This window comes from Onthophagus taurus, chromosome 3 (assembly GCF_036711975.1).
Source record: "Onthophagus taurus isolate NC chromosome 3, IU_Otau_3.0, whole genome shotgun sequence".
Classification (NCBI taxonomy): domain Eukaryota; kingdom Metazoa; phylum Arthropoda; class Insecta; order Coleoptera; family Scarabaeidae; genus Onthophagus; species Onthophagus taurus.
Window position 1 is genome coordinate 18697889 of NC_091968.1, and position 11487 is coordinate 18709375.

Consider the following 11487-nt stretch of genomic DNA (forward strand, 5'->3'; position numbering starts at 1 on the left):
TCTATAGTGAGATTGCGACCAGAATTATGAATGCCACGCACAAAAGCTTGTACTACTTCGAGCCCCAGATTTTTATGTGGAGGTTCTCTGGGCTGGCGACCAACATAAACTAAACCATCTAAAGCATAACCAGATGTAGATTCACACATCCAAAATATTTTAAGTCCATATTTTGCCGGTTTACTTGGCATATATTGAACGAATGTGCATCTACCTATGAACCCAACGAGTTGTTCATCAATAGTTACATTAGTATCAGGTATGACCCTGGTTTTGCATTGCTGAATGAATAAATCACAAATGTAGGACACCTTTGCTGACTAATCGGTTTCCAAACGCGCATTCCGGGTTGTCTTGTCGACAAATCTGACGAATCTTCGTATTTCTTCAAAGCGAAATATGGACATTGTGACTGGGTATACAGGATTGGCAAATTCATCACAAAATAATTCTCTCGCAGGAACATCCCAGCTTCTGTCAACTAAACGCTGTCTAAACGCATGAATAAGTAAACCACAGAATGCAAGAAATTCATCAACAGTTACATCTTTCCACGGTTTTCCTTTTGCTCCATAAACACGTTTGTCCTCTAAATTAGTACAGTTCACAATTTCTTGTACAATAACTGGAGTTACAAATAACTGAAACGCTTCTTTTGGTGTTGCAGCCATATGTTTCCTTGCTAGGCCTGGCGCACGCCGAAGAATGTTATGTGGTTAAATTTTATTTTTTGCTGGAGGTTCCAAACTCCATACCAGACCACTTGGAGCAATGTAACCGCTCGTTGAAGGCTTACCAATACCATCAACAACATCCTCTGAATTATCGTCACCATGATCAGAACTGGATCCAGAATACTCGTCAGGAACCAATTCGAAATTTCTATCTTCTGTGTCATTATTTTCTACTTCTGACACATCACGTTCTTCAGAAGGCAGATCATCACATTCAGCTGCCCACTGCACCAATATTTTTTCATAACCGGGGTAACCAAATCTCACTCTTTTCACGTATCTCACAAGTTCACTCAATCCAACTTCTATTCTAACTGAATGAAAAACAGCTGCACGTTAGTGATGTAATGCACGTTTTAACTTGCACAGACGCGCACATTTCCGCGCAGCAGTGTTTGACAAATTATAATAACCCTCAACCTGTAATGAATAAGTTGAAACTAGTAGTAACTAGTAGTACACGGGCTTCGGAGGCCCGGTTTATGCAAATACGGGGTGCTAATAGAAACGATTTTTTTTTTCGATTGCTAATTACACTTGAATGTTTTTGAATCAAGTGTGTATTGAATAAAGACGTGTTTAGAGCATATCTAATTGCTCAAGCCGATTGAAATTATTTTAAGAAAATTATGAGTAACTAAAATCTCGCCGGGCCTGAGAGGCCCGGTTTATGCATCCTAGGGTTAAACAAAAATACCAAATCCGTAGATTAAGGTCCATTTGAAGTTTTTCGCAATCAGAAGAAGATTCAATCTTCGAAAATATTTTGCAATCATCGGCATATAGCAAAAAATTACTGTGAAAGCACTCATAAATATCGTTGATATAAGCCAAAAACAGAACCGGACCCAAGTGATTACCCTGAGGCACTCCCGAAGTTACCGGAATAAAGTTAGATATGTAATTATTCATTTTTACAGCCTGGCATCTATCAGAGATATAAGACACCAACCACATTAATAATCCATCAGTCAAGTAAAATTTTTGTAATTTGGTCAAGAGTAGCTTGTCAAAGACTTTACTGACATCAGTGTATACAGCGTCGACTTGATGATTTTCATTCAGACAAGTTTGAATGTAATTGATATAAGACACGAGATTAGATTCTACAGAAGTAGTATAGATTCGCCGATTCAAGAACCTCCTCCTCGAACCTGCGTTCTAGGAGGAGGTTCTTGAATCGGCAAATTTTTTGGGGGTCAGAGGAGGTTCGATGAGGAGAGGAGGTTCTTGAATCGGCGATTCTTTTGAGGGTCGGAGGAGATTCGATGAAGAGAGGAGGAGGTCAATTAACTTGAGAAGGTCATGTTATTTTGACGAAATTATTAAAAATTTATCTTTATTAAAAATGTATCTTTATTTAGGTTATGTTATTAAAAATTTATCTTTATATGTAACCTGTTTACCTAGATGAAAACAATTACTATGTTTATCCTTCGACGCTTCTCAATGAACTGTTAATGTTTTCGATATATCTCTTAATTTATTATTATACACAAAGGTATACGGTTTTGAGACATGTAGGTATACAAACAAGTGAGTCATAACTTACCTGCGAGATATTTTTTATTTTATTATGTAAAGGTGTACAGGTATTTAAGAATATGCGAGGAGGTTCTTGAATCGGCAAATTTTTTGGGAGGACAGGTTTGAGGAGGTCAACTAACTTGTTAGTAATAGATGAGTCATGATCCACCTGCGAGATATTTTTTAAGAGCTTCTTAATAAATTTGTCATGCGTTTTGTCTGACGTCTCACGATATAATGACATGTTAGAACATGTATAATAGATATATTCGGTAATGATGTGAAATATTACTCCCCCCACCAGCAACCTTATGTATTGCTATAAATACAAACGTTGGTCGAAGTTGTACCGCAGAGTGTTGTGCTTCAGAGTAAGGTTTTTGTGTATTTAGTACATATTAAAAATATCGTGTAGATTTTTGGTGCATTTAGTACAGAGGATTTTTAACGTAACGAGTAAGTAATTCAAATGTAATACAAGTAGATAATGTACTAATGTAAACAATAATATTGATGTTTAGTGGCAACCAGACCGAACCCCAAATGTCCAACTAAGAGAGCTGCTGTAAATTCATTTGAAAAGGGTGAAAATAAAAAACCTGCCCGAAACATCAAAATGGAGGGTAATTGTAATGAGACAACTGCAACAAATGTGTCGCTAGGAAGTGATAATCAAAGAAAAAAGGATGTGGTATTCGATGGAATTAATTTGTTGGCTTCCGACTTAGCGGAGTACGTATTTCCTAGCAATCAACAACATTATGTAGAAAATTGTGGAAAGTTACCTTTCACAAGTAACGTAGTATTAAATGAAGCAGTGAAAAATAATCTCCAAAAAGGTAATCAAGCGCCATTATTCTCCGAGAGTACATATTATTTAAATAAAAGTCGAACGAAATGGATATCGGTTGGCATGTCTGCCAATCTACATTTTGATCCGGTTATAAGATTAATGGGAAAAGGACAATGCATAACTTTTACCGAAGACGAATGGAAAAATGTGATTAATAGCAGACAATTGATTATGAATAGTTTTGTTGGTGATTTATCGACACCACCACATTTCGTTGTAAGCGGCGTGACCTGCAGCAGCCAATGGATAGAAAATGTACGAAAAGTGTTGAAAATGGAAAGGGGGTCAGAAATATTTTACCTGGCTTACGACTCGTTACACGAATTGTGGAAACTTAGCGATTTAGTTTCGAGTAGGGTAGAAGTATTAAAGTGTATGGAATATAAAAATTATTACGATAGCGTGATCGATGTGGTATCAACAATGCAAGGTGATATAAAATCGAATATATTGGTTGCTTCAAACGGTGCACCAAGTGAACATTTGTGCGTAACTAAAGAACTGCTCGTATACGGTATGGATAAGATATTACTGGATTTAGATTTGCACGCATTAATGAAGATGTGAAGTGAATAAAATGGAAAAAAAAGTGACGTTTTGCGAATCGAAAAATAGAGTGTACCGAATGCACACTTGGACGTTTGCTTACAGACAATCAAGGATAAGTGACTGGGAAGAAAAGATGTTGGACGGAATTAGATTTAAGACTAGGATAAGAAACGTAAATAAGTTATTAGAAAAATATTTAGATGTAGATTATAGATTAAATATATATCAAGAACGTTTTAGCATTGTAGAGTAATCGAAACGTTTTTAACTGAGTAACGATTAATTTTTAGGATAGGTATTAGTAGATTTAAGTGTAGCTGAATAATAATAATAATAATAATAATATTAATAGATTTAAGTATAAATTAAGAGCAAAACTGTTTTTGTAAAATATTTAAAAGGAATAAAAGCTTAAAGCACAACAGCAGAGCTTCATTTCTAGTTTTTAACTGTGAAGAAAAGGAAGAAGGAGTGAAATTATAAAATGAATTTGTTAGAACCTAATCGTAACAGTTATCGTTTGACAGGCAAACGAATTGGTCGAGGATTTTTTAACAAGTTGATAGATAAACTTCCGATAGAACTTCATTTGCCAGGATATAATTTTTGTGGACCGGGTACCAAGTTGGAAAAGAGATTATCGAGAGGAGATCGAGGCGTGAATCCATTAGACGAAGCGTGTAAGAAACACGATATAGCATATACGGTCAGTTCAAATTTAAAATTTAGACACGACGCAGACAGAGCATTATATAAAGCAGCGAAAGAACGAATACGAAATAAAGAGTCTACTCTTGGAGAAAAAGTGGCATCGTCCGCAGTTGCCGCCTTAATGAAAGCAAAAGTAGCGGTCGGTATGGGCGTAGGTAGAAAAAGAAATCGTACGGGTCGACGACCTTTAAAAAAAGTCCGAACGCGTGTAAAGCGTGGTGGAGCTATATCTTTTGTAGATGCACTTCGATTCGCTCGCAACGCAATATCGAGATCAGGTGCTAAGAATTTGTTGACAAACGTTAAAGCGGCGTACGGAGCTTTGAAAAAGATAAGAAAAAGAATTTCCGAACCTAGAGGTCGAGTTATTCGAATTCCGAAAACGGGAGGATTTTTACCTTTAATTCCCCTGTTCGCAGCTTTAGGTGCCCTAGGTAGTATCGGCGGTGGTGCTGCCGCTATTGCAAGAACTATAAACAACGCGAAAACAGCTAGAGAGCAATTAGATGAAGAACGAAGACATAACAAGGCTATGGAAGCAAAGGCCGTAGGTAGCGGATTTTATATAAAACCATATAAGAAAGGTTGCGGTTTGTTTATTGAAGGAAAGGGGAATAATGTTGGCGGCACAGGTTACTTCAATAAGCCCTATAAGAAAGGTTGCGGTATAACCACTAGTTCAAAAAACTAGTTCGAATACCTCGTCGTGCGTTAACTAACGTCGAGTTGGAAAAGTTTGCGAAAGTACTAAAAATTCCACATTTTCGGGGTATATTTATGAGAGACAATCTCCCGAGTAAGATTAAAAAGAAGGAAAGAGGTATTGTTAACTTGGATAACTTGAAAGGACGAGGGACTCATTGGGTCGCCTATAAGAAAGACGACAAGGACATATACTATTTCGACAGTTACGGTGATTTAAGACCGCCATTAGAAATTGAACAATATTTGCTGTCAGACGGTAGGGGTGGTCAAGTAAAGTATAATTACTGTCGATATCAAAGAGAAATAGATCAAAATTGCGGACAGTTGTGTCTGAAGTTTCTAAGTAATAAAAGAACCTATTAGAGTCTAGAGACGTTTAGACGTTCAGAAGTAATGGAGAAAGAAGCAATACACACGACATATACATTTACGTTGACTGGAAAGTCATCTGAATTGACTTGTAATTTTAATCCTCCGATCTATTTGAACGAATTTGGTAGTTACGAGTTGGCTCTTTTGATTTCGAAACGTTTAATAGTTTAGCAAACGTTAATAAAAACAACAACGTAATCCAATACGAAGATAAGACAGGACATTTTAAAAACAATATAATAGTACCTGTTGGAACGTACGATATTGATGATATTGCCGAGTTCGTGAATGAACAGCTAGACAAAAGACACGCTAAAAGTGTCGTAATAAGGATTAAGGGGAATAATAACACACAACATTCTTTAATAAAAAGTACCCGTCGAATTAATTTTGCATGCGATAATTCTATAGGGCCGTTACTTGGCTTCAAGCCTCAAATATTACCTAGAGATACGGAAGTGGAATCCGATTTCGTAGTAAACATAAATAAAACGAACGCCTTACAAATTTATTGTAATTTAGTGACGGGATCGTATAATAACGGAGTTCCCGTGCACGTTTTATATCATTTTTTCCCAAACGTTCCGGCAGGTTTTAAAATAATCGAATCACCACAACTACCTATTTATTTACCGGTTTTAACGAACGTGATTAGTAGCTTAACAGTACGTATACTTGATCAGGACGGAAACTTGGTAGACTTCAGAGAAGAAGAAATAACAGTGAGAGTTCACCTGAGATCGATAAATTGAATTATTTAAATTTGACTAACGTTATGACAGTGTTATATCAAAACAAAAGAACGCGGTGGTCAAGAAGAGACAGAGCGAGAAAATTGTTTAATGGAGAAAACTATAAAGCGCGCGTCATCAGTCAACGTAGCGGCAGTAGAAGACGATCCATTCATCGATTATCACCAGTCAATCGAAGGTATTTAGTTCAGTTAGGATACGAAGTGTTAAAGTAATGGACATTTTAAAAGTAACGGATAAGATAAAAACAGATCACTCTATCGTAAGTTATGAATTCCATTCGCATCAACCGTTTGGATCGACCACGTTCGATAACAATGACGAAATTAGAATTTCAATTCCGGAAATAGATAATTATACTTTACCGAGCGAGAGTTATCTATACGTCGAGGGTAGCGTTCGTAAGTTAGCCGCGGACGGAAGTATAACAAAAGATGCCAGCGCAACGGGGCAATTGGTTAACAATCCCGTTGCATTTATGTTTAGCGATATTCGATATCTTATTAACGGAGTACATGTTGATGGTGTGCGGAACGTCGGTATAAGCTCATGCATGAAGGGTTATTTCTCATCTACGCAGAACGAGGTGGTGAAATTAGAGAACGCCGGTTGGCACATAAAACCTTGGAAAGATGATATAGCGGGTGTTTCAAAGGCTTTAGATAAAAATGGAAATTTCGGTCTTAGCGTTCCGCTAAAAACGTTGCTAGGATTCGCAGAAGATTTCAGAAAGATCATGATGAACGTTCGACAGGAACTTGTGCTAATTCGCGGACACGATGATACGGACGTCATCTTTCAACCAGCAGCCGCTCCGAACGACGAAAAATTGAAATTGATCATTAATAAAATTATATGGAGAGTTCCTCACGTGGCGGTGGGATTACGCGAACAGTTGGCATTAACAAAACTATCAGAAAGAAACGTAGACATTCACGTTCCTTTTCGATCGTGGGAAATACACGAGTACCCTCAATTACCTCAAACTACTAAGCAATCTTGGGCCGTCAAAACTGCTCCACAATTGGAAACGCCTAGATTTATAATCATCGGATTTCAAACAAATCGAAAGGGTATATTTAAAGGAAACATGGCATTATTTGATAATATAAACTTAACGAACGTAACCGTTTTCTTGAATGGAGAACGTTTTCCGTACGATAATTTGAATGTGGATTTTGATAACAATCACTATGCGATTTTGTATGATATGTATTCAAGATTTCAGCAAGCATACTACTATCAAGAAAGCGAACCTTTGTTTTCACCGGAAGAATTTAAAACTTACGCGCCGTTAATTGGAATCGATTGCACGTATCAACAGGAAGCAATACATAAAAGCGGAGTAGAAATAAAAATCGAGTATTCAACGAAAAATCCAATTCCGGAAGGTACGACAGCTTACGCATTAATTCTGCATGACAGAGCATTTGTGTATTCGCCTCTTACGAAAATGGTTAAGCAATTAATATAGTGGTACTGTTGAAGCAACGTCATTTAGTGTATCTCTAAACATCGAAGGAAACGTTTGCATATAGTGGTATATTATGGATATTATGGTTTTTCAAAGGGATTTTATTATTTTGGACATTCAAGGTTTCACGATAAACGATGAAGAATTTATCCCAAAGGAACTGGCTTCTTACGACAGTAATCATTGTATAAGTCATTACGTGTTTCAACCTAGTCGAAGCTTTTCTTCACTATCTACCAAATTTCGCAATACGGCAAATTGGTTAATGAGTCATCATCATTGTATTGATTGGAACGACGGGTTTGTTCCTGCGTCTCGTTTCGATGAGATCGTTTATTATTTGTGTCGTTCGACAAAAGTAGCGTACGTAAAAGGACGTGAGAAAGCTACATTTTTAAGAAGAATTTTAACAATACCGGTAAAAGAATTGCCGGAAAATGAATGCAAATTGGAGGTTGGTGCGCCGATGTGTCCCTATCATAAAAAGAGACCAAGTATGTGCTCCTTATCGAATGTTTTTTATTTATTTTCATACGTATTCAGACATCTATAACTATATGTAAACGAATTGATAAAGGCAGACGGGTAGTAGCGGTAGAGCAGTTCAAGATGGAACGTCTTTGGCGGTTAGTTACCAGATTGGGACTTTCAACTTTTATAATTAATAAAGTGTGGGATATTATGGAAAGATACGAATCTGATTTATCTTTTGCGAATATTAAAAACTACGAATTATGTTATTTACCAATCGATTATTATATCAATAAAGTAAAGCCATTAGATTTGGCGGCGGTTTGGTTTAAATTACCGTTGAAGTATAGAAACGATGAGCGATTACAAAGCAAGCTGCCCTGTTTTGAACATTATAATTTACCTCATTGGGAAACGCATATTGATGGTCCTCCATCGGCAAGAAAGGATTGTTCTTTATGTAAGGTTTAGTATATAAACATTGTCAGTTATAGATTGTAAATTAATAATAATAATAATAATAAAAGATTGTAAAAAGTGTAAAAAGTTGTTTTAATTTAAAAGAAAAAATAGTTAATCTAAATGAATACATGGTATGTATACATTGGGTTGGGTTGGTATGACTTGGGTTGTACATTGAAAAAGTATTAAATTGGAAGAAAAAAGGAAGAAAGAAAGGAAGAAAAAGGAAGAAAAAAAGGAAGAAAAAAAAAAAAAAAAAAAAAAAAGAAAAGGGAAAAGGATTGTTTATTGAAACTCCTCCTATGCTCCTCCCATGCTCCTCCTCAGGCTCCTCCCAAAGTGGAGATGGAAGAGTGGGGATGGGAGTGGGGGAAATCTAAAATTCCCCCCCCCCCAGTTGCCAGGAAAGTTGAGCCAGAAAAAAAGTACCCCCACTCTAACTCCGCCCATTCCCCACTCCTCCCCCTTGTCACGCCCCACCCCACGCCCCCCTTCATTACTCTACTATAAGAAGGCACCTCCCAGCCTTTGAAAGTCACTTAAGTGTTTGTGTTCTTCAGTTTTTGGTAAGTACAACCTTCTTTATTATCATGTTTATATAACGTTCATTTTCTCTCCATCACTACAGCTCTTTCTACAACTTTCTCTTTTTTGGTGAGTAAAACTATATTTGTTTTGCATGTTTATATAATATTTAAAATTGTTTTTTCCACTCCTAGACATCCTTGCTCATTCAGCTTTCTCTTTTTTTGCTGTGTTTTATTTGGTAAGTAACCTTTTTTACTTTGCTTATATAATATGTAAAATATTCTTGTTTTGTTTCATCATAACAGTTCTTTCTACTTTGTTTTTGTGAGTACAACTTGTTTATTTGTTTGTTATGTTAAATTGTTATTTTTATTTTTTCAATTCCTACAGGACCTTACTACTGATCACTTCCATTTTGTGTTTGATCAGTTCGATCAGTTTTGATAACTTCGTTATCTCGGCGACTTTTTTCTGGTAAGCCTTATAGCCTTCTTTTCCTTTGCATATATTGTTGCTAATCTGTTTTTTTTTCATTCCTATAGCTCCTTCTATTTTAAATCTTAATTTTTGTTGGTAAGCATAACTTTATTATTCGAACGTTTGTATCATAATATCTACAATAATTTTTTATCATTCACATCCTATCATTCAGCACCCACTGCAATTAGATTTTAACGTTCTTTTCATCAAGCGATGTAAGTATACATGATTTTTTATTAAAATAAAATAAATTAATGTATGAATCTTTTTTTATCAAGATGTCTCAAGACGGTTTTAGTCAAATTGATTTAACTGCTCCCGGTTTCGCCAGCAGCCAGGAGTCATTCCTGTTAAACAGTTTTGACATAAACCTGTTGAACATATCGACTGTTGAGAAGGCGCTGGATCCAAACGTGCAACCTAATGAGCAGCCGATGGATCCTAACGTAGAATCTAATGCGCAGCAAGATCCGTCGCTTCTGAACGTCGCAGGTTCCGCGAATGTCGACGATAAAAATGTGAAACGCCTTTCACTTCGTCGGAATTCGGGGAACCGTGAACATTGGAAGAAGGCTGCAGGTGTGTGGGTACCGTCAGAAAAGTATAGAGAGGAAAGAAGGGAGGCACGTGCTCGTTCGCGACGTAGCCAACGCAAGTATGTGTCAGTTGAACAAGCGACCCCGTCGAAGGTTGAAATGACACAGTCGAAAGTGGTTACCGAGAACGAGTCCGATAAATCCGACGACTCTCTTGCTTTAATGGCGGTATCACAACACTGTAGTAACCGGAAGTATCTTAAAGCTACTAAGGCTTCTTTTTCTTCTTCTAAAGCTTCATTGGCTCCCGTTACTAACTCAAATATCCCTAACACCGAAATTCCTTCGTTAAGCCCGAAAGTACACATCTTAAGGGTTGACAATATTCCTGCTAATATTCCTGCTACTTCAGATATTTCCGATGTGTCTGCCAGCCTTTTTTCAAACGCAATGTGTACAGCAGTAGAAACAACCAAAGGGGAGATTTTGGCCGAAATTAATAATTTGTATCAAAATTTTTATAAAGACCTTCATGCAAAGGTTCTTCAATTGCAGACCTCTTTGAGAGAACTTTCACAGTTTAGAGAAGGGCTGGCATCGAGCTGTAACAACCCTTTAACAATATCGCTCGACATCACCATAGCATCATTAACCTGTGAAATTAAAAAGGCTGAATGTATTTTATCTAGTTTCACTACTAATAGCGTAAACTTCCCTTCCTAGCTTAAAGATGACTAATAATATGGATAATATGAGAGTTAATCATATGCTAAGACTATGTGAAGTGGAGCAGAAAGTTGCCTCGTTGGAGGTAAAATTAGATGCTATATTTAAGTTGGTACGTTATACTTATAATACTTTTTTCCATGTCATTAATTTTATCTTCTCAGCTGCAGAGTGTGTCAGAATCGGCTGTGGTGAGGGGTGAAGTGCATGTGCAAAACATGCACATTAACCGTTGCACATGTGTTAGTTCACCGACTCCGGCACCGACTCCGGCAACGACTCCGGCAACTACTCCGGCACCAGCAGCACCACCACCTCCTTACCAAAGATATCAAGAAGAGGAGGAGGAGGAGTGGTAACTACTCCTTCTCTTCTTTTATTTATTAAGTTAATATTAAGTTAATTATTAAGTTAATTATTAAGTTAATTATTAAGTTAATTATTATTTTATACTTCCAATATACTCAATATATCTATATAAAGTTACTTTTGCTATATTTTCATTCAGTCTTATCCTGTTAATGTTATAATTCATTTAGTACGAGAATCATGATCGACGAGAAATTAAAATGTCTACCGCAACTTCTAACACTGCCTATAGTAAATT

At 36.7% G+C, this 11487-nt stretch overlaps 2 protein-coding genes across 5 annotated transcripts; both read left to right on the forward strand.

The window, feature by feature from the left end:
- The first annotated feature begins 2612 nt into the window (after nt 1-2612).
- On the forward strand, nt 2613-3768 carry LOC139429391 (uncharacterized). Its single transcript, XM_071195115.1, has 2 exons — nt 2613-2717; nt 2783-3768. Coding segments are annotated over exons 1-2 (900 nt in total). The 5' UTR covers nt 2613-2716; the 3' UTR covers nt 3682-3768.
- Nucleotides 3769-9414: 5646 nt separating this feature from the next.
- LOC139429401 (uncharacterized) lies at nt 9415-11240 on the forward strand. Of its 4 annotated transcripts, XM_071195131.1 has the most exons (5): nt 9419-9612; nt 9681-9711; nt 9791-9833; nt 9897-10992; nt 11045-11239. In XM_071195131.1, exon 4 carries the CDS (start codon nt 9897-9899, stop codon nt 10875-10877), a length of 981 nt encoding a protein of 326 aa, XP_071051232.1. In that variant the 5' UTR covers nt 9419-9612; nt 9681-9711; nt 9791-9833; the 3' UTR covers nt 10878-10992; nt 11045-11239. The 4 variants fall into 4 exon arrangements, with proteins under 4 accessions (XP_071051229.1, XP_071051230.1, XP_071051232.1 ...); XM_071195128.1 differs by having other exon boundaries at nt 9415-9612; nt 9791-10992; XM_071195130.1 differs by having other exon boundaries at nt 9681-9833.
- Nucleotides 11241-11487: the final 247 nt, after the last annotated feature.